At 31.6% G+C, this 24,649-nt stretch overlaps 1 protein-coding gene across 1 annotated transcript in view; it reads left to right on the forward strand.

Annotated features, from left to right (window-relative positions):
• LOC149911346 (dipeptidase 1-like) overlaps positions 1-24,649 on the forward strand; it is a 68,078-nt gene that overhangs the window by 35,921 nt on the left and 7,508 nt on the right. The window contains exon 2 of the mRNA XM_090120291.1: positions 21,099-21,143. Within this exon, the coding sequence (XP_089976417.1) occupies positions 21,099-21,143 (45 nt within the window). The remainder of the gene's footprint in view (positions 1-21,098; positions 21,144-24,649) is intronic.

The raw sequence follows: 24,649 nt of genomic DNA on the forward strand, positions 1-24,649 counted from the left end.
AAAGGGACATAGATAGGGACCATAGGGACAGAGAATACGACTTTGTTTTATACTATGTAGTGATGATTATATCTGCCCTGAGGCTTTAATCGCAGACAAAAACACGCCCGTATTACGCCAGGTTTCCAGCTATTTTCTTTCCGAATTTTATAAAAAACGGTACTGCATTTTAGCCGTGACTTTACCATTCATTACAATAGTACGCTAAAACTCATATTATAAATGCATTACTGTAACTTTTAGCTTATTTCATTATAATATAGTATTACAATTTACAATCATTTTTCTACCAAAAGAAAGGAGATTATGAAATGCGATATAGTATAATTGCATCCAATCCGCTAACCGGCTTCTATTTTCATTATACCGATGACTAGCCATTCAATTAGTACATTTATAGTGAATAAATAGCTCCCAGCGCTTGCAGTAAACTGATTAATTACTTGTTTAATATCGCTCTTAAACGAGCATTCAACTGATGAATGACCTGACAAAATATAATAAATAGTTCTGGAATAAAATAAAAGTATAGGGCTTAGAGATTTATAAGCAACTAGCGGTCCGCCCCGGCTTCGCCCGTGGTACATATTTCGCAATAAAAGGTATCCTTTCTCGGGTATCAAAATATCTCCATACCAAATTTCATGCAAATTGGTTCAGTAGTTTAGGCGTGATTGAGTAACAGACAGACAGACAGAGTTACTTTCGCATTTATAATATTAGTATGGAAGCAATTTAAGAATGTAATTTATGCTATCTGTAAGGAATTATTATCAAGTACCTAATGCATAAGTTTTACATTATTTTCTGATGATTTTGGATTTAGATTATTTTTTTTTGTATTTATTTTGAATGTTCTGAGGTAAATTTGGAAATGCTTCGAATACAGCAGAATCGTTGAGACAGGAAAAATCATATATAATAGACTGAGTTAATGCTTCTTGTCGGCTTTAGAAATTTTTGTTATGAAGCCGACTTAGTTCAACTTATCTTTCAGTTAAAAGATTAAATAATACAGTATAATAATAGTGAATATACGTCATAGTGGCTATCAGGAACTTCATAAAATACAATAATTAAGAAGTAACTTTCCCTAATGTCTATAAAAAATCAATAAAGTATCAAAAATGTGTGACTAAATAAAGTTTTTTTTTTGAATTGAAACTTCGTTTGGCATGTTGAGAGTAAATTTTCAAGATCGCGTCATGTCAATACCGTCACGTCATGGAGTAATGCAACGATTTAGGTATCTTTGAATCTTGCCAAAGAAGTTTCACTTCTGACACGGGTGCTGAGCACACACGGTCCTTTTTGTATAAAGGCTATTGTCTTACAGATGTTTATCATTCACTGTCACCTTCGCATCATTTATTATGTATAAGGTCATTAAAGCACATGAAAAATGTTTCAGCAATCCGCGTTAGGGTCGTTAAATCCTTCCACGCATTAAGATGCGGTGTAAACATATTTTTGTTGCCTGCATTTTCATTTGGACTCCTAATTACGCTTTAATGAATATGTACGAGCTAGGGTTGTCGCGAGAAGTTATTAGAAAAGTTGTAGTTGTTAAATAGAGAAACAAAAAATGTGTAATAATTAGCTTTTAAAGCACAATTCTGGACACATGGAATAGAAGTATCCACTTCGCATTGGAATAAAATGGTATCTTAGAATAATATTTAAATTATAAGATTAAATTGTATTTCTTTAATAAACAGACAACGATTTATTTTATTTTAGGTAATATGTTAATTCAGCTACTCAATGATTATTCCGTATATTTTTACTTTCTGTTTAAATTTAACTTGAACACAGTAACTTTTAATTAATTAACGAGTAATTTGATCTTACAAACTCCACAGTTGACAACCCTAACGAGAGGGTTACTTTTACAGCGTATTTTGCCGCAAAAAATGTTTTCGCAATATTTATGCTCATATATTAATGCCATTAAGGCTTATGTTATTTTGGCGGGATTTTTTTGTAATTAATCTTTATTTGATGACTTTGTGTCGTTTTCAGCTTGTAATTTGTCACAAATGCTAGGTTAAGCTCTAATTAGACAAATAATTGGTCTTCAATTTCAGATGTTAGGAGTTCGTTGTTTGTAATTAATTAGGTGTTTTTAATTTTGCTGGTTTATACTTGGGATTAAAATAATATTAATTGTGATAGTAATACAAAAGATGAGACATAAGTAAAAAGTATCCTATGAAGGGTTTTTTGAAACATAGTTCAACCCACACATTTTACTAAGAAAAGATCATAAAAATAAATGAATATTTTGAACAAGAAATGTTTTAATAAACCGTAAGACGTAATCTCCCGTGTGTGGAATGCTAGATTAAAAACCTAATATCTCGTCTCATACTATGGAAATACGAGAAAATTCCAAGCTTAACAATTTCAAATTTATTTAAAAGCAGTTGTAAGTATTTGTTCCTACTGCAGGTACTTCATAATTTATGGTTTTATATTGGGTTTTGTTCATAATATAGTAACGACCATATGAACAAAAGCTTAACCAAACTTATAATTTTTGGAGAAGCCACTTTCATGATGATTTATTTTTTCAGCTACTATATTTGTCGCATACTTTAACAACACATCAGATGTTAGAGTTCTTACAGACGAACGGCAAGTTGTGATGGCAGCCGTCGACATATTGACTGCTGCCGCCGACGCGTTGACGACTGCCGACGACATGTGGCGACGGCTGAAGTAGCCTCTGCCGTTCACAACTTGCCGTTCCTCTGTTAGAACTCTTAGTTGTAATTATGATTCACTGAATACCTAAATAAAAGTTTTTATGAAGAATATGCAGTATTGAAAATTGCAATTATTGTCGGGGAGAACGCAGAGTTTTATTGCGGTTTTATCGGCACAAAAACTTTCATTTGTTTATTGAACTTTTAACATTGGCCACTACTCATAAAATAATAATACTTTATTTTTCAATATGTAACATGAGTGTCTGCAATTGCATTATTAAAGCAATAAGACCTAATGATTGTTTGCATCAAGTATCTTCTTTCAACTATTTGCCAAGGAGAAAATTATAGACTAGGAAAATACTTTTCTTTCCATTAGTATTTTGTATTTTATATAATTTCATGAACTTTCACACAGTTGGTTGAAGAGCTCATATTAACAGATGAAAACTCTTCAAAACTTTGTCTTGATTTATATAACCAAAAATTATTCTTCGATCAAAGTTTATTCAGTATAATATTTCATTTCGACTTTATGATATACTGTTATAGATCTTATAACTTTTGAATCTTATATTTTTCTTTCTTTCTTTAATTGATTCGAATATCAGTATACTTATAAACATATTGTCCATTATTAACTCATTCCTATTTTAAATAGGCTATTTATATCTTTGTTGTAAACGACTACTATAATAATTAGAAGAATTTCATATAATCTCGTTCCATTTACACAATACAGCGACAATTAAAATAATAAACCACTGCTGCACTTTACAAATAAGTAAAAAAAAGTTCATATAAACAATTATTCAGGCCTTAAAACACACATCTAAACCATTTAAATCAGTGACAGTTTAAATAAATAGATGCTATATGATACAATGAATTACCTACAAACATTTAAAAAACATTCATATCTCCAGGCCATAAAACCCATTTTAGAACCCTTCAAATCCCAATACTCGACGCGATTCAGCCTAAATTACTTCGTGTCTGACGAAGAAACTTCCATCGCAACTGTTTAATTATCTGTGGCGAAACTTGCACAAACTAGTGAAGTTATCTAGGGTCATATTAAGCGACCGTGTACCTATAATACCTGCGTGACTTGGGTGTTGTTCCGTAATAAGGAATAGCCAAAGTTTATATGTTCAACTACGAATTGGTGCGATCTAAAATGTACACTATGTGTATATAAGTAGAGTAGTAAATGCCTTACGAATAAGTTGAGATCATTTTTTTATGTTTATCTAGTTAGTAGTATGTAGGAAAGTTTCGTTTTGCTATGGGAGTACTTCTGGATAACAATGTTTGTTATTTCTAAAAAATCACGACCCCTTCTTAAAATATTGTAATTGTGTATAGTAATTATTGTCCTTGTAATTGTGTATAGTAGTAATTATGGCGTTTAAACGTCGTAGATTCGATTCACGATGCAGACTGTGGAAAGAAATATAATTTGACTGATCCAGTATTCTGAACTACCTACCTTCTCATTCTTATCTTCATTCTTATTTCTACGACACACAAAAAACAAACATTAACAGAACAACTTCTAAAGAAAAGTAAAATATTGCCGCCGAATGATAAATGAAACTGAATCCAAGTGCGATTTCACCTTAAGAAAACCTTTTAAATCCCTCGGAAACTAAAATTTCTTTCATATTCAGGGATAGTAAGAATTTCGTTACTCTACCAACGATTTTACGAAAATAAGTAAAATTTTCAATATATTTTTTTGCTATTTGGATTATGTTATTTCTTTTTGTACCTGTAGATACCTTCCTAGCTTGAAAGATATTTTTATAAAATTCCATAAATAAGCTGAGTTTTTAGTAAAAATATGTTAGATTACAAAATAAAAATAGAATCTTGTCTATACATATTTTTATTTTCTATCTTAATAATATATTACCTGCCTACGCCTTTTCTTTTTACATATTATGCTAAGAACGAAATCGCTCCTTCCAAAAATTGTAATAGTACAAAAATTCTAAACAAGTTATAAGTTTTTGTTTTTATAATAAGTTACCATAAATATAATTCAAGTTCACTACAGCATAAACATAATAATTATCTAATACATAATCTGCTTCGTGAATAAAGTCTAACAGGATTAATCGATGAAACGATTCGAAACGAACGATTTATTCCATTCGCGTTTGTAATCGATTTTCCTATTTTGTATGATTTCGTTTTGTTATTGTAATTTGTAGACACAAATTGTGTTGTTTGTAATGCCAATAATATGGTATTTATATTTTATAATATAATAATTTATTTATTTCTTTCCAGAACTTACATGTACAGTATATAAATAACATTAAACAGATGTGGAAAGCTGGTGCCTATGGTAGGTGTAAAACACCAGTCACCAGGTCTCCACCACTCGGATGAACTAACTACTACATTATAATAATTAAGACATAGAAAGAAACTAAGTAGGTTAAAGATCAATTTACTTTAGTTACATTAGGAAAAAAAATATATATAAAATAAAACACAAAAAAACAAAAATTAAACATTGCAAAAGTCTACCCGGATGAAGTGTGAGTGATTGTGAGTGTGTAGTGTGAGTAAGTGTGAGTGAGTTTGAGTGCGTGTGGTAAACATTTGAAGTCTTAATTTGAACGAATTAGATAAATGAGTCTAAAAAGGTCTCAGTCTCTGCGTATGAAAGTCCCTATTTTCGTCCTTCGTCCTCTATTTTAGTCATAGCAAATTAAGATTTGCTTTTGCTTTAAGGGCTTTTTCTGGCATGTAGCTCATAGCCAATGTGGCTGGATTTTGAGGATTTTGTTTTTCATAATATCGGATGATGATAAATCTTACGATTTGTTAGCTTAGACGTGTATGGAATTTTGAATGTATCAGAATAATATAATTTACTTAAAATATTTGTTATATTAGTAGAAGAATATTATTGTCCAGGAGATGTTAAACTGGCTTTAAATCTTAATTATAAAATAAATATTTAGTATTCACAAGTTCTATGTAAATAAAAAACGTATAAGAAGGCAAGAGTATTAGTTAGCGAGCAGTTTGGTTACTAGTGTTTAATATTGTACTCTCAAGGAAACGCATGTAACGGCAGCAAGAACAATGTGGTCTAGGGTTGCCAGTCGATATTAAAGCTAAGTTTTAAAGCAAATTTTATTTTAAATAAAATAGCAGTTTTACAAGGTTGTTAAACTTTTTGATATTACGTGTAGTTTTAAATAATTTAGTTGCAAAGTCACACCGTTCGTAGGCTTCTTATTTAAATTTTGTTTTCCTAATCAAATTCGATATCCAATTTAGTAGTCATATTATAGTCTGACTGTTTAAAACAGATATATTATTTAAAATTAAGGTACATCTTGCTAAATTTCCTACGAGAATATTTTTAATTATGTACGACAGAAAATAATATGCACGTAAATCTTTTGCCTTTCAAACTTTACTTGGATTGGCCTTACCAGTACATATATCCATTACCAATTAACAAGTTCTGTTATGTTCAATACACAGTGACATTAATGAAATTCTAGTTCTATTCAGAATTAACTGGCTTCAACTGAACAGCCCCCCTAGACAAGTGGCTTTCTATTAGCGTAAAGTTCAATAGAATAGATTATGAATGTATGAGATTGACGTTTGATTACGACGACGGCGACGATTGATTACGTCAATCTCATACATTCATAATCTATTCTATTGAACTTTACGCTAATAGAAAGCCACTTGTCTAGGGGGGCTGGCGAGCAAATAGGCGATGTGATAAGTAAGTTAGGCTAACTTTGACAGCCCTGTTTAGATCGGACCACCCTCGTTGGTCTGAATGGGCTAGCGATATTATTTTGCTGAACTTTCGCAGGAACCGACCGCATTCTTGCAGTTAATCGGAATTATAGTATTGTCTTTGCTCTAAGATAATATCTGTACAGTTTACTGTGTATTCCAAGTTTACGTTGGGTTGGTACGTACCTTTGGGTTTTAGAGGAGTTGCTATAACTGATTTTTCGGTCTTTGAAGAACATAAAAGGCACTATAACTTTTTAATTTCTCAAAGACCTTTCCTTCCTTGAATCAATAATATTTTGTTAATTTTGTTAAATATATGAAAATATGATGATATTTTCATATATTTAACTTTTAATTATATTTAATTTATATTAATTTTAATTATATTTAATTTATATTAATTTTAATTATATTTAATTTTTACTATTTAATTTATATTTAAAAAGCTCATGCGCTAGATGTAGCGCATGAGCTTTTATTATCCCACAATAAGCCTTCGGTGGCTTCAATAAAATTAGATAGAAGCAAATTATTGATTCATTTGAAGTTTGGATGGCAGTATTATCATGTATACCAATATCAAGTCCATAGATAAACTATGATCAAGTCAACTGTCAACCAACTCCAAGAGATCATTGAATCCTAAGAACAGCCTAAAAATCAAAACTCAAAATAATCCTTTCACGAAAGTGGTAATTTATACAATCAAGCAAGCAATACAAACAAAATAATATTCGATATTTAATTTCTATTCCCATTTAAAACTGGAAATAACGCAGGAAGCGTGACGTCATCATATTGAATACGGCGGATATTACGAAACGGTTAACATTCCGTTCAAATAGTAATGGGATCTATCCGACCGTAAAAGTAATCATTAATTCAATAAACCGAGCTTTGTAGCTAAACCAATCTGTTATCAATTACTAGCTGTAGCCCGTGGCTTTTCATGCTTTTTATTGATTCTGCTTTTACTATTTCGAAATAGCTACGATACGTTATTTTCTATCGTTTTCATGTGTTTGTTAATTACAATCTCTATTACTATTATTCTTATTTCTTTCCTGATATTTATTTAATTTCTTGGAATACAAGACTCGCGCATATTTCGATTTCTAATTTAGAAATATATACATCTTACATACCTCCTTACTTGGATTAACGTTAAAAGTTTCTTATTAACCTAAACGAAGGGAAGGCGTGTTTAAATTCTCCAATTAAATTAATACGACACAAATTGTTTCTTTATTTATAATCAGGCTCGTAAACGATTTGCGATATATTTATTGAAACGAAACAAAGCGAGGGACTCTGTTTGCAATTTATAGGGGTTCGGGAAGGGTACTTGCCTGCATTAATTAGAAACTTGCCTAATTTAGTAGCTTCCCTGATAAGCCTTCAATACAAGACAACAAGAGATGAGTTATATTTTATAGAAAAGGATTTAATGATTGGAATAATTTAGGTACGGCTTATCATAGAAAAAATAATAATCAGTAAACGAAAGTCTACGCGCTCTATAAGCCTTGAAAATTAGTACTGAAGTGCCGCAAATTTTCTCAGCATGATATCATATCGGTAGATGTATTTTAGTATGTCATTTACTTATTCCAGTATTTAATTTAGTTTGTCTGTATAGTTTGTTTTTAAAAGACTTTCGACTTTTGCACTTTAGGCAAGACAGATTTTGTTTACATAATAGTTACATAATATTTAAAAAATAATGGCTATATTTAACATATTTAATTTTTCTCTATCTTTTTCAAGGGACGATTAATAAATAGATAGCTGATATGTACCACACACAGCGAAAAAAATTATAGGTACCTAAGCAACTTAGCAAAAATGATTGGATTCTGTTAAAAATAGCTAACAAGAAATTACACTTAACTTTTGAACACCCTTTAGCGAGTTCTGGATTACGATCACCCAAAATAATAATCAATAAAATCTCTCAGTTCCAACGCACGTAGTCTCCAGAAACGTGACTGTGTAAGTAGCTATTGTTAAAGACCCTCCCAGGGTACAATACAGCAATCAGGGGAAAACGAAATTTCCAATAAAACGAAGAGAATTAAATATATTCCGGCGCTGGCTGCGTGTCGGGTTGTACGCGCGCTTCGTCTATACAAATTCGAAGCTATTCAGAAAATATTTTTTAGGTTAGGTAGAGGTAGGATAGTTTTGGAAACTATGTTTATAAATATGTAGGTACAGTTCTTCGTACAGCTATTGATTATAATTGATGCTTTCACAACGTCATTGGTTTAAACGAAATTGATTCTAGTAGGTAAATGAATTTACAAAAATTTCAATGAAATATCCCATATTTACAGCCACCACAATTTAAGAGTTAAGAAGAATATAAATCATTTCTTACATTATCCGCACTTCAGGACTCAGGTAATACCGAGGTTAATGAAAAACTATTGCCATTAAAACTTGAATTGAATTCCCGCAAGTGGAAATTGTAATAAAAATCTGTCCAAGCGATGGAACTTTCCAGAGAAGGTGGCCACAAAAAGTTTTCACTTTGCAATTTTGATTTAATGAATGTAGCCTAGATAAAGGGTAATGGGATAGATTCAAAGTTCTTCTGTTTAATGAACGGCTTCGTTTAATATTCAGTAGGTACTCGTATTGTTATGCACACGTACCTACTGTACATTTTAACGGCGCTTTTGAAAATGTATTATGCCACTGTTATATTGTTGTCCGTGAAAATTGTTTGCGGGAATATTAAATGGCATTGAGGGAAATTTACTTCTCAAATCTCATTGTGTGAATCTTGAATATTTAGTGTATATGAGATGTAAAGGAAGGAAAACAAAATTTGTGAACATGGGGGAAGGGAAAATATGTACGAGAATTCTTTGTCAAATTTGGTGACACTTTGGAAGACTTTCTGGGTCACAGATATAAAATGATAATGTTGGCCTGACTCGCACTTGTCCAATTTATTTCGATAATATAACAAATACCTACATACCTATATTATGTTTTATGTATTATTTTAACAGCAAAACACCAACCGCAGTCCATTGTCTGTTATGATGTAGGTGTCAAAATGTTATAACGCAGTGAATTGCTTTATTGTTTTCAAAATTAAATTCAGTTATGTTGTGCCGCCATTTTGGAAGCCGTAGGTTCGTCGATTCAATATTGCTTTGTTTTAGCCGGCTCACGATTTTAGTTTGTTAATATTTGCGAGCATAATTTTATCAACCATTGTCAGTGAAATTGCAAAAGTTGGCAACAAGCTTCATAATAATTAATATGTTTAACTAAAACATAGTTTTAATATACAGCGTTTGGGTTGGATTATGTTGTTATTATCACTGGTTTGTATTATGTATGTTGGTATTATCGTAATAACCTATCTCGAGTTTAACAAGATAGTTTGACCGATAGGTAAAGATGAGGTTATGTAAGCGAGCAAAATTTAAATTGTCATTTAAATTCCTTCTAAATAATGTATAAACCCGGGAATTTCGTGGCAGGAAAGATAACACGGGCTATAAAATAAACTTCAAGACAGATTCGTACCCATAAAGAGCTTTATTACACTTTTGATTATATTATAATTATTATATGTAAGTCTCAAGTATACAATATTCAGTATTGATTTATGTATAAAGAGTACCGTAGTAGGTATAAAGAGAACCTTCTAATAATTCTGGTATAATATACATAGAAATATACAAAGAATTTAAAATATCTACGAGTGTCTACGAGAACACAAAATTAAAGGATCGCGGGCATAATCAACGAACGTTGGTATGTATTAAAAAATCTAGTTCAATGAAACAATCAAATAAAAATGAAAATCAACGGCACATAGACTAATCAAATTGAACAAAGGGTAATCGAATCACAGAATTCCATAGCAGGATTTAATTTTTCCTACAATTCATATCTATATATATACATAAAATTTTGGTTTCATCAAAAAACTATGAACGCACTGATCCTGCGGTGGGATTTTAGACTATATGCCATTATGATCGTAAAGTTATACTTTCTTGCAAAAATATTGAGATTTTTACGAGTCGTTAAAATAAACGTTCAATATAACACTAACGTAACTATTTATGTAACTACTAACCTACTACCTACTAATAACTACTGCTTCGGGGTTTTACCCGCATTTTTCCGCCTTCCTCGATACATGTTTTATCTAACACTGAAAGAATATTTCAAATCGAATAGATAGCTCCTGAGATTAGCGCGTTTGAGCAAACAAACAAACTCTTCAGTTTTATATACTAGTATAGAAGTATTCTAAGATAGAAGTTTGTAATTCAGTATTATATCTCGTAAATCAATTACGGGTTAGGATGAAAAACATAACCAATGATAATTATTTCAAAATATTGTACACATGCGTCGTATTGAAATTCAGATATGTTATCAATACTGCCAAAATACGTGTCCTATTGTCATACCGAATTATTGTGTACAAACGGCAGCTCACTAATAAGCAATTCAATATTAATTAGACCATCCCAATTTATGTACAAATTAACGGCTATTGTAGATATTCAATAATATTGGAATGCGTACTATGAGCCGCGTAATGTGGGGCTTCAATTAAAACACTGAATTAATCCGTCTTTAACGGGTTTACACGCAAATCCGGGACAATAATTATCGCGATTATAATCCTCTATCCATACCGATATTGCGAGTTCTACGAATCCTATATTATTCCGTGTTCCATTTAACGACTGTGTCAATGTAAATTAGTAAAGCGCTTTTTGTTCTATCTCCCTGTTGAATTTTATGATCAATTAAACCATAGTATATCACACAAAAATTCAAAAGATTTCCCAAAAACTCTTTAACAGTTAACTAACATAACACCAACATGACACAAAGATATATAAATAAAAAAATAATATTCACCGTAAAACCTCCTTTTATTTGTCTATAAGTGACTGGCAGTTAATAAATGTTTAACTTTTTAAATTTGGAAGAAAGAAAAAAGCATTTAAATATTTCGAACATTTTCGATCTGAACAAATTGATTCGCTTTTTGTTTAACTTGATTGAAATAAAATGTAATATGAAGTAAAAATAATAGAAAGTTCTTATTGGAGTTTCTTTTCTTATTTACTTTCTGAGCAATGTTTTAATTTTTAATTTGGTGACTGGTGAGTTATAATTATTTTTTGTTCAATCTCTTAACGCTATTTTAGTTGGCATATAGTCGTTTATTCTTATAATATTTAGATTTAAATAACATTATTGGTTATTTTTTTATTGTTTTGCATCAGCATTTTGACAATATTTTGATAATTTTCGTAAGTACTATGAATGTAATACACTGAACATAATAATATCTATATACGTCCACTATTCATTTGTAAGATTAACATAGTAATTATTTTAATCTTAAATTGTTAGATACCATAATTTACTACTTTAAAATATCAAAAACACGAATAAAATTTCTTAATAATTAATAAAACTTATATCTCTCATATTAATAAATCATGAAATTCTGAATATACTTTAAACATGAAATTCAGATGAAACGTTATACGCAGGCTTAACTTTTAGCCGATTTGGAGCAAAATCTCGAACAAACACTACGTTTGTTGAGCAATTTCTAGCCAGTTGAGTACCGGTATGTACAATTTTTATTCGGCTCGATTTAACAAAGCAATCCTGTGTTTATTTGTATAAAGTTTTGGAATCGTAGCGATTTCGCTTGACGTCAGTTCAAATGCTCAGTTATTTTTGATGTGCTTTTGATAAAAATAATAAAATAACAATTAAATTAATTAAAGAATAAAAAATACTCTCGTAAAATTTGATAAGTACATTGATAATAATAATTTTAATTTGAAATGTTCACTAAAATTTTTAAGAATTCGTAAAAATCAATTTGCTTTCGTTACGAATTTTTCCACGAAATTAAATTAAATCTGAATTAACTCAAACTCAAACTCAAACATTCATTTATTCAATTAGACTATTATTTAGTAGCACTTTCGAATCGTCATTACATAGTATTTTTAACATTTACCACCGATTCGGAAAGCAGTATCTATGGAGAAGAATCGGCAAGAAACTCCATAGTTGCTCTTTTAAAGTCATGTCAATATTACATAATATTATGTAACTTATATCTAACTACATAATATGCCAAAGAACTGTCCTGTGGTTTTTACGCGACAACCCTCCATGGGTCTTTATCGTCCATATATTACTAGTACATTTTTTATATAAGTTTTTAATTTAGAACTACTGAACTCTTTAATATTGTGAGGAAATCTATTGTATAAGCGTATACCTTGGTCCTTGACCCATAAAATCAGCAATAAAATGAAAAAAAAATCTCAATTACAATAATAATTAAATCGCTTACCTATGAAAAAGTTTTACTAATCGCAACATTCCTGGTGACACATAAACCCATTGGCTTCGAGTAAAAAAAAAAATTCAACAAAATGATAGAAATTGAATAGAAACAAAAAAAACAATAGAACGCTCTAAGAATTTCCCGCGCAAATCCGTTGGAACAAGGCGACGCGATGCGGCGCATTTGTGCTCGATTCCAACACATTGTTATTTCGTGAGAAGTCTTAATAAAATGTAAATTTAGGGCAACGTTTCACAATATAGCGTTCGATTGTAATCTACAACAAATACTTCATTCAATCTTGAACGTATTACGACTATGAAACGGAACTTTGGGACCTACCTGATTGGATCTAAGGTTTTGATATACTGGAAATTTCGACGCTTTTGTTTCGACCGATTGATGATGTTAATGTACGTATTCATTTTCACGTCATTCATTAAATACGGTTTGTTACGAACGTGATACGTATAATGACATTTGTTTATGTTTTCTAGTACTTTTAAAAGTGATAGAGCAAATTACTAAATACTTAGTTATTACTTACTTAGTTTTACTTAGTATTTGTCGTGAAGTTTGCTGCGATTTATGTTCGCAATTATTATATTTATTAATTATATTACACGCCAGTTATTAGTAATTATTCAGTGATATTACATTATTTTTTTTTTATGCAGTAATTGCTAATAATACACCTACATTACTAAAAACGTAAAATAAATTTGGTAATTTACTACCGACATGTTTAAATCGAAGAAGAAGACAGATTATGAAATATCTACATTTGAGCATTGACGCATTTTTTTCAATACAAATCCTCGGTTTTATAAAATTCGCAGATGTGATAAGCTGGTATTATTATCTACCAATACCCGTGCACAGGACGCATTCTGGCTTAAAGTATTATGTATTTTTTTGGTATGACAATAATTTTCCCATAATCTCTTTGTAATATCCGGTTTTGTATGGAATATTTTCATTTATTACGTTTACGTTAGGTACGTTACGGTTTTGTGATTCCCTATTTTTTTCTACAGATATAGAATTAGTTCTATATACCTTAAACTATTAGTACCTATTAGAGAAGTTTGAGTCTGGAAACTTAAAAATTTCTAAGGAATATAAAAAAATAATCACCATTTTGCAATACAAGTTAATTATTTACTAAAATATATGCAAAATGAACCTGTCCCACAAAATACGAGCTTCAAGCAGAGAAGATAAAGAATTATTCTCTGAAAAGAATGTCGCGATGAGGCTAAAAACATCACGTCGCGCTCAGGCGTCCAAAGAAATAGATTTATTTTGCGAAGAAACATCTCTGTGAGCTAAACGTAGTCTGTTTGTTAAAAAACTTAAGCTGATTGCATTTGCTTGACGCTTTCACAATCTACACAATTTTCACACGAAGTCATCGAGATATCACGAGGTACGAAATTTCTTATAAATTGAAAATTGTTGGAATTTTTTGAGCCGTTTTTAGTATCTTATTTAAGACGATATTATAACACGCCGGATTTTGAAGCTTTTTGTTGTTTATGGAATAGGATATAAAAATAGGCTCGTAGTTTCTTTGCAAAAGATTTTTGTAAAAGACGTATAGGTTATGGGGTATGGGATGTACCTACAAGTTATACTTCCTGAAATTATTATGTGTGCAGCTTCGCATAAGAAACTTGAAAGTTCTATGTCTAAAATTTTTGTAACGATGCGGTTACATCTGCGGTTTGTTAGTAAAAATTATAAAATTATAATAGTTATTTCGTTCAGCAGCTTAAAATACACTACTTAAAAAAAATACTTTACAAAATAATATATTCAATACGTTTATTGAAAACTAGCTGCGCCACGCGGTTTCGTTCCTGTTGGTCTTAGCGTGATAATAATACAGGTATAGCCAGTAAGTTGCCTTCCTCAGTAAATGGGCTATCTAACACCGAAATAATTTTTCAAATCGGACCAGTAGTTCCTGAGATTAGCGCGTTCAAACAAACAAACAAACAAACAATCTCTTCAGCTATTTTTATAATATTAGTATAGATTTTGATCAAGTAAATGCAATCAATTTGAATTAATTGCATGTGTAAGCGAATGTGTATTCTATGGCATAGACCATACGGCATGTACACGTCTTTCTACGTATAAGGATTTTATTTGAAAGCTTGCAGGTCTTGTATAATTAATTTACAAGAGTTACCACAAGGTGTAGGCACTGCTAATTTGTAGTAGCGGTGAAATCTTCACCTAGAAGGAATCTATTAGTTAAAAGTACCTTTGTTAGTATTATATTTATCTAGTTGAAGTAAGAACTTACGTCTTGAAGACGTACATCTTCATGTGTACTAGTATTATTTGTATACTAGTATTTGAATTAATAATATTAGAATGTCTAATATTATACACTAGCTGCTCCGCGCGGTTTCACCCCCGTGGCTCCACTCCTGTTGCCCGTAGCGTGATGAAATATAGCCTATAACCTTCCTCGATAAATGGGCTATCTAACACCGAAAGAATTTTTCAAATCGGACCAGTAGTTCCCGAGATTAGTGCGTTCAAACAAACAAACAAACAAACAAACAAACTCTTCAGCTTTATAATATTAGTATAGATTGAACTCTTATTGAACTGTACTGCAATTCACTTTAGAACTATTCATCGTATTGAATTAAAAATTTATAAGTATACTAGCGGTCCGCCCCGGCTTTGCCCGTGGTACATATGAAAAATAGATGTTGGCCGATTCTCAGACTTACCCGATATGCACAGAAAATTTCATGAGAATCGGTCCACCCGTTTCGGAGGAGTATGCAGACTAACATTGTGACACGAGAATTTTATATATAAGAAGATGCATTAATTCCAAGAAATATTATGCATTTAAGAATTGGAATTTGCAAAAGGAGGCTTGTATAAATATTTAAACGCAAAATAATATCGGGAATAATTATAATTTCAATTAGGTCAAATAATCCTAAAGCTTAACCTCAATCATAGGCAATTTTTTAACCTTATAAATTGAAAATACCCGTCCTCGTATAAATCGTCCACACGTGATTGGGCTACATATTTATTAATCCGACAAAAACACCCATTTCCAGAGCGTCGAATGTAATAAAAACTTCATCATTAATCATCTCCCATTGTATAAACTTCCCCTCTTAATCTCCGAACGAGTAATTTTATTTAATGTTCATGAATACACCTGCATTCTCTTGGGTATCACGTGAGAAACACATTTCGACAGAAATGTTCATAATGCACGGAACATGGAGTCCATTTTGTAATGCCAGTACAATTCTATATTCCTGAGTTATACTGATGAATATAGCATGATAGGCTCGATGCATTCATGGTCGAATGCAAGGGATTGGTATGGGTACGGTAGGTATGTTTAGAACAACCAAGGCAGTGTTTGTATAAGTTCTGCAGTAGGCATTCCAGAGGCAGGCTTGGACCAGGTAATTGAATTACTATACATTATCATCCCTGGTACCAAGTTGTAGGGAAACAATATCTGATTCATCATTTACAAACTTTTGAGGGTGAGATACATTGTCAATAAGAGTGATCGGATCGTTCTATTTCGATACTTATTAATATTCATCAATTATTAAGACGTCCTTGCCAGTAAATTTTGATTTTAGGAGTAGGTATATCCTTAAATCACATTAAGCTATCTGTATAATGTATCTTAAAATGAAAGTGCTCTATTTACTGAAACCGAAATAGGAAAATTATGCCTTATTTAGATAATTAAAACTGAGTAACTTTACAGATATTTTATAGTTTATACGAGGAACATTTAACACGAAAACAAATATTCCTCTCATAAGAATTTCTATGATTTCCACCAAAGTTATGCAATTAGCTACAGTAGTCCAACAGGGCGTTGATGGATTAGCCACTCAGTCAGAGAGACAGCGCTTGGTCTTTTATTTATTGCCAGCAGAGCTTCGTCTGTGCTTCACATACCTTATATGTCTACCTTGCCGCTTCATTGGAATGGTTAAACCGGATAAGTGATGCTTTTTGAGCTATTTCTGACACCGTTTATGTGAGCTCTTTGCTCCGACATTTTTAGTAATGCCTGAAAAAGTAAGAGCGATTTAAATAACAAAAATAATATATAGAAAATATACAAGTACAAAAATATACACTACACTCCAGTAAAACGCTAACAGAAAAATAAGAGTTTTCCTTAAATACCTTGACACTGTTCGTTCACTAAATAACCCTTAACAATAGTTTCCACAATGCCACTTCGAGACAACATTTTCTCATTAACCCTCTTAAAAACCGTCTCATAGTCTTAAAAACGTTTAATGTAACAGTTTTGGACCGCAACTACACCTAAGAAGGACCGCAAAGAGCCCTCATAACTTGTTACTCCGAAGAGGACTGTTGAGGACCTAACTGAGCGGGAAACTGTAATGAACACATAAGGGTTCCGTTTATACTAATTGCGGTGACATGACGTCACGGGATGACGTCATTTGTTTTGTTCTAGAATGTACGCATGGCTTGCGTTATGGCATGCCTCCTGGTTGAGATTACTAACGGTTTGAATCAGGACTGAGGTTAACGTACGGTTAAATTGTTGTTGTAGTACTAAGCCGCCAGTAAAGATGAGTCCCTAATGTTAATAGAGGGAAAATAGACTAAGATCTCGCCTATAATGTTAAACCTCGTACTATACATGAGCTGTCACTTGTTCTGATTTGATAATAATTTCGTTTGACGATTAATAACACAATTATTTAGTCCCCATGTGTATATTGTGTATTCATCTGAAAGCTATAGGTATTTAATAATAAGATACATTTTTATTGAAAATTATTCATCCATAACTAATCATATCATAGCCATTTCTTTACTTTCAAATAAACTTAATTTTTCTATCATTTTACGAGAGAAAATACGGAGATTTTTAATTTAATAACTATTCAATAGCTGAACGTTGTTAGCGAACAACTTGAAAAAGAGTAAAGAAAATTCAGAATAAAGCTGTGTTTGAACGTAAAACAATTTATAAAATTGTGTACAAATAGTGGGACAATATAAAACAAAGCGCCGTTCGACCTCTAAAGAGAATAAAACATTAGCTAGATTAAAAAGGTAATGACGTATTTTAAGGTAAAGTAAGGTAAGATCGGAGGCAGAGAGCAATAATTCGAAGCCGTGTCGCGTAAATGTTTTATTTTATCCTCAGCACAGATACCGGACAATTTATTGGAGAAATATCTAGAATTGCCCCTTTTTACTTTTCTTTAGTGGCTGTTTCGTTTATATTTTGTTTGCATGAAAAATAGGGATTGTAAATCAAGGTTCAGATTAGATTGCTCTGATAGAGAATCTGTTAATGGATTTCCTTTTTTTAAACTACGTCTTTGTTCGTGTAACTGAATCGTACAAAAATGTTTCATCAAAAAATTTACACGTAGAATCTTTACGGGTTATTTTATTTGAGAGAGAATAGACTGATGATATGCGTATATAGCGAGGTTAATTGGATTCATTTATACCGTAGCGAACGATAGTTTTACACAAAAAGTTTTTTAAAAATGCTTTTCTATTTCATGTTGTTAGTTACATGGCAATGTAAATTTTTACAGTAATATAACGAGACAATCAAATCAGTTCGTATATGTACTATACATCTAGATTCGTATAAAACCTTTGACCCAAAGTATTTATTCAGACCACAATCACGCACCCTTCAGATGAAGTTCAAAGGCGATGTATCACGGAATGTTTAATATATAGTGTATTTTGTTTCTTGGCTATTAGCTGTATTTTATATGTGTGGACATTTTTATTGCTCAACTTGGATATCAGTGTACGTCGCTATTGTATATTTTTCTTCTGGAACGTTCTAGACATTATAGAGATAGGCGAAAGTGAGAGTGCTCTTAAATATTGCTTGACGCGTCTGTTTCTAGGGTTTGTTTTTTTGTTAAAATGTTGAGTTTATTTTGGTTAGGAAAAATATGAAAGATTAGTTTTTGCAGATAGTTATTTATATCAATAATAGCATAAGGTATAAGATCCCTATTGTAATAAAAGGTCTAACTTCATTCATCGTAGTTAGAAACTTGAAGCTACGCAACTTTATTACAATCAACTTATTTAAAAAAAAAAAACTATGTTAAAAACATAGTACCTATTCATAAAAATCACACACTATTCCACATAAAACTTTACAAACAACTAAAAAAAGTTCCGATGTTACTTTTCTGTTTTCAAAAGAACAAAGGAACGCCTGCCAAAGAAGTTTCTTTTTTCTATTCGTACAAGAGCACGCATTGGCTTTGCATAAATAATTTCAGCATACTTTATAGGTTTCATAACTTGTAGATGCAGAAGCAATACCGTCAGGGCCGACTGCGGTTCCGACAAACTACCGACAATTTAAAATATAAATTTACCGCCGTCATATGTTCATACAGATTTGCAAATAGCCTTGTTAAATTTGGACATAATCCAAATGCCCAGTTTGAACTGGCACTACGACAAACATTACTGATTTCATGAGCTCAATATACTTCTAATAATGACTCGTTTACTGATTAACTCTGGAAATTTGATCAAACTATTTGTGGTCATATTACTCGTACATAATATTTACTTAAATTGTTATTGATAATGATAAGGTATTGTTTTACTTTGACTATGTCATTCTGTAGTAGTGCAATTGATTTTCAGTTACGGAAATAAAAATATTACTGCGCAAAAATCAACTTCAACGTTACCTTTTCCGGACTTATTACTAACTCAAAATCTAATGTTTAGATAAAGCTTATATCGCCACTATATCTTATTTTTATTTCTATTAAAATTGTATAAAAGATTTTTCCTACCATTTTCTAATGGTCATTTTTTTTCTAATTCTTATTATCTTCTTCACAAATCAAAACTATTTTTCCAGTTCATAACTTCGCTTCCCTCATCAAAGCTTCACAGAAAATACGCTTCAACCGAAACAGACCTATTCAATACAATCTTGATTCCTTCATTACCTCAAGCAGCCCTGTCACTACACACTTCGGGTTAATTAACGCCCGTAGTGTCTCTAAATGCCACCCCGGGGGTACATTTTAATGATTACTTATTTCTCGGCGGAAACTTGGACCGCAGTGGATAAATCTGAGTTTCCTTTACGACTTAAAAGTAGAAAAAAACTCACTAAAATACTAACTAGAAAATACTAAACTAGCTTTCGCATGCGGCTTCGCCCACGTTATTTGGACTTAACAAATTATGTAGGTACTTCCTCGAAAGCCACGCTATCCATTATTGATACCAGATTGAAAATCGGTGCTGTAGTTTTTGAATATATCGCGAACAGTCTCACGCCAAGAACTTTGTTTTATAATATTATGTAGCATTAGCGGTCCGCTCCGGCTTCTCCCGTACCTACCATGTTTAAACTATCCTATCTCTCAAGTTGGATCGAACTGCACATGGTGTGCGAATTTTTTGTGTTTATGAGTCCATTTAGGACAAACATTGTGACACGAGATTTATATTATATATTAAGATGTAGTATTGATATAAGAATATTATAGTCTAGTACAAGAGTCATGTGCAATTCACACTATGCTAAAATTAAATCTAGACTTTTCCGCGCTCTTTCGTTGCAGATGACATTTCTATAACTAGTCTGAAAAGTTTGAACGGTTTTTAAATGAATTAATATACTTTTCCAAAGTTTGATAAGGGACTTTGATCTTTGGGCCGATACTTTGAAAGACGTTTAAAGTGCGTCACACACGGTGAAGATACTATAATATTTTATCTTAAGATACTGTAATATTTTATATTACAGTATCTTAAGGTATCCGGTATCAGCGTTCTGACCATCATTTTTCTTTTTGTCATTGCGTACTAAAAGACCCCTGTAGAACCGCCATCCTGTTACAAATGACCCGAAATTTTGTGGGTCATTTTTTTTCACCTAATTCATTTTGTAATAGGAAATTGGAAAAGTATTATTTTTTTATTTTAAATTAAAGCGAAGTCGAGATAAAATGTGTTTAATGTAAAAAAATAATGTCGAAGATTATTGTAAATCAACGTAAAATGGCGTTATGTTATTACCTTTTTACATATAGCGTCTTAATGTTACCTTTTACAATGTTTTTGGCAGTTTAGAAGCTACATGCAAATATTTTATATCTGATATATAATATCATACTTGAAAATTATAATACATAATTAATTTTATTTGCCCACAGGTCATGCCCCTCGGCGGGTGACGAGGATTCCGAAATTACCAGGAAGTAAGTTTTCACAATGAGTTATATGAATTTCCGAGTATTTTTATGTAAACAAGCCAGCGATAGAACCTATTTATTTTTCATTTCTTTAAAGCATAAAGCCAAATACTAAATAATGAGAGGTAAGTAATACACCCATTTCTAAAAGTTATTATGTCTTCTGTTTATATAAACATAGCATAGCTATATCATTTTAAACTTATAATGAATATCTCCCGATCCCATTGGAACGCACTTTGTATAAGAATACCTAGAGCAGGAGCCAACTATACTGATATAAGTAGTTTTATTTAAAACATTATAATAGGTACCACGAAATCTATGAAAATAAAATCGAATTTTTTACTTGACATCTTAAAGTAGATACAGAACACTCTGCCATTTACTGTAGGTATGAGAAAATTCTTCACACATTTAAAGATATTTTATGAAATGTAAATAATATAATATAATACATTACACACCAAGCTTAGATTTTGTCGAACTATAGATAGCTATATGTAGTTAGATACTTACGTGAACTAACAGTTGAAAATCCAAATAACAAGAAACACTATCTAAATCTTATTAGTAACTGTTTTCAGTGCACTGTATCGTATCACTAGTTTCAGAACATTAATATGTATTTCTCCAATTCCTGTCTTTAATTTCTGCCTTTCACAATCATGTCTGTCTTTATAATTACTTAAATGAACATAGAAATTCCTCATTAACTTTGTTATTTACAAGAACTTTGCTTTAAGTAGCAAGCTTCAAATGTCAAGTTCACTTCAAAGTTTTCTTTCGTAAGTATTATTACTAAGTTTTCAGATTAACAACATTTTCAAACTGAGTAGTAATTTCACTTTATTAGGGGAACATTTCTTTTATTCCTTCGTATACTTATGTTTATAAATACCGAAACTGTTTTGAAAAATAAAACAAAAAGCATCTTATTAAAAGTTTAACGAGCATGTGTTTTTTTGTTTTTCTATTTTTTTATTAAAAAATTGGACTACCATTCAACCGTCATAGCATGAAAATCAGGGCCGTTATAGTAGACAAACTATTATATGTAACACTGATGGACGATTTCACACCTTATGGATATGTTCTCGTTATCTTATGTGTCCAGTTAAAATGACAAAGATTGCGTAGAAGTTAATTTCTACTTATTAACCTAACCGAAACCGTTCCTTAATATTTGTTCGGTGCAAAACATTTTTACAACCAAGCTATATTTCTATACACCAATATCATCGCAATAGAACATAGAAATAAAGTAACGTTTCTCTCAATTACTATTAATAATACATCACTAGGCCCGGTCAGTATATAAGTAATGTGCCAATCTTGCTGACCTCCAAAAGTAGGGCAGATTCTCCGTTACAAAGCCTACGGCACGCATACCGAATAACAAATCAGCCGCTTACAATAATTGTTTATTGAATCCCCTTTGATATTCTCATAGAAATGTTATGGATACCAAAGATTTTGAAGGAAATTTGGAAGGAAATTGCAAGCACGTTGGTTGAAATATCTAACCATATCAGTGTTTCGACATACTAGCACTATTATTGATATTGTAGTCTACGAATTCGCAGCGACATCCTAATTATATTGTGTTAATTTTCATATTAATATCAGTTTGAACAGAAGGTAAGCAATAAAGCAAACATATGCGTCATTGTGGATAAGCTCTGTCTATAAGCCTCCATGATTAGTTGCAGTACTGTTGAATCACAATTAATTTAGTTATTGAAACAGGTAAATTTTCAAACACAATGATAATGGCTCTGAAATTTGAGTACCTACTCAATTAAGAACGCTTTTCTTTTCTACTGTAATAATAAATATTCCTTCGTGCTTAGCATTGGTACGCAGTTGCAAAACTGGATTGTAGAAAGAACTGAATCCTTTTAAAATGCATTAACTATGTTTAACGTCAATGTTTTAAACAGCAGAACAGCATTGCTCTGTAGAAACTTATTAAGACAATTACAACTTCCTAACAACTTCCAACTGCCATGAGTCTATAAGCCGGCTAGTTACTAGACTGTCCTAGTTTATTCAGACTGGAACACAACCTTTAAGTTTGTGAAATCACTGCTATATACATCCAACATTCCACATTTCACATACCTAAAAGTTAAGCGTAGAAACATCAATAGATATGATGAAGTTCGAATAGTTGAATCATTTCAAAACTCTCTCGAACTCGAGAGCTGGAGCGCCCATTCGATTGAAATTCGATTTGTTTGTGATTCTAATTCGATCTATCCATTAGTTCTCGAGAGGAATTCGATTTACTGCAATGAATTCGTTTGGGAGTATCGATTTAATCAGATCATTTCAACTGTAATTTTGTGGAGCGATTCATAGATGCAAGAGTTCTCTAATGCGCTTTCATGTATGCTGTAAGGTGTTTGTAAACGAAGTGAAGGAATGAAATAACCCATTAGAAATAGAATAAACCCATACCCATTTAGAAAATCTTTCGATAAAAGCTACTTACACCTTCTTTTTTAAAAAAAAAGTTAGTAATTATACCACTTATATAAATATATACAATAATTTACAATAGCCCTATTTATATTGAATAAAAAATCTATTTTTAGATGTACTTAACGCCCTGTCTGAACATTGGAGGTTATAACCCTAAAAGTGAAACATAATAACACGTAAAAATACTTTATAAAGAGTACCTACAATCTATTTTTAATTGGAATATTTTTGATAGATAAATCACAGAAAAGCGAGCGTAGTATATACCTAAAGCGAGCGTAGTAAATAAACTTAGGAGTATTTATACTAGTAATATATACTCTAAGGAAATAAATATAAAATAATTTTGCACATATTAATACAAATTGAAGGCTTTTTAACCATCAATTAATAAATAACCCACTTAAAAAGCTCTCTTTAAAAATACGTAATTTGCTAAAAATGTCCACAGTTATCTAACATCAAATTGTTTTATACGAGATACAACAATAACGCATTTGAAACGGCACCTGGAAGCGACATTTTTATAACAATGCACTTTTCATTTTACACGTTACAGCAATGTCTGATTTATTAAAACCAGCTTTATTGTTTTTCCTTTCCAGTGGGAATGTAGGAAGATATTATAATAAACGTGTAATAAATAGAAACCAATTATTTGCTACAATAGATAGAAACATGCAGAAAATAATAAATAATCAACAGCAGCATACTAATAATATTATAAAGTTGAATACTTTGGTTGAATGCGATTATCTTAGGAACTGCGGGTATGATTTAAAAAAGACGTGGCACTCGGTGACTGCCGTGGTAAAGCTATTGCATGCTATGCCTTCAAGCCACACCTCCGTGCCCGTCGGAGTGGGGAGCGTGAGGTTTTTTCGTTACGGAATTTCTGGATTCGGTCCCCGCGCTCAAGACCCGTGATAGAAGCTATTGCAATAGTTTAAAAAAACTTTCAGTGTTAGATAGCCCATTAATCGAGGAAGGCCTTTAGTAATATATCATCACGCTAAGACTAATAG

The sequence above is a fragment of the Colias eurytheme genome, chromosome 1 (assembly GCF_061535395.1).
Source record: "Colias eurytheme isolate Ceu_HAF_F1 chromosome 1, ilColEury1 Martin Lab GWU primary, whole genome shotgun sequence".
Classification (NCBI taxonomy): domain Eukaryota; kingdom Metazoa; phylum Arthropoda; class Insecta; order Lepidoptera; family Pieridae; genus Colias; species Colias eurytheme.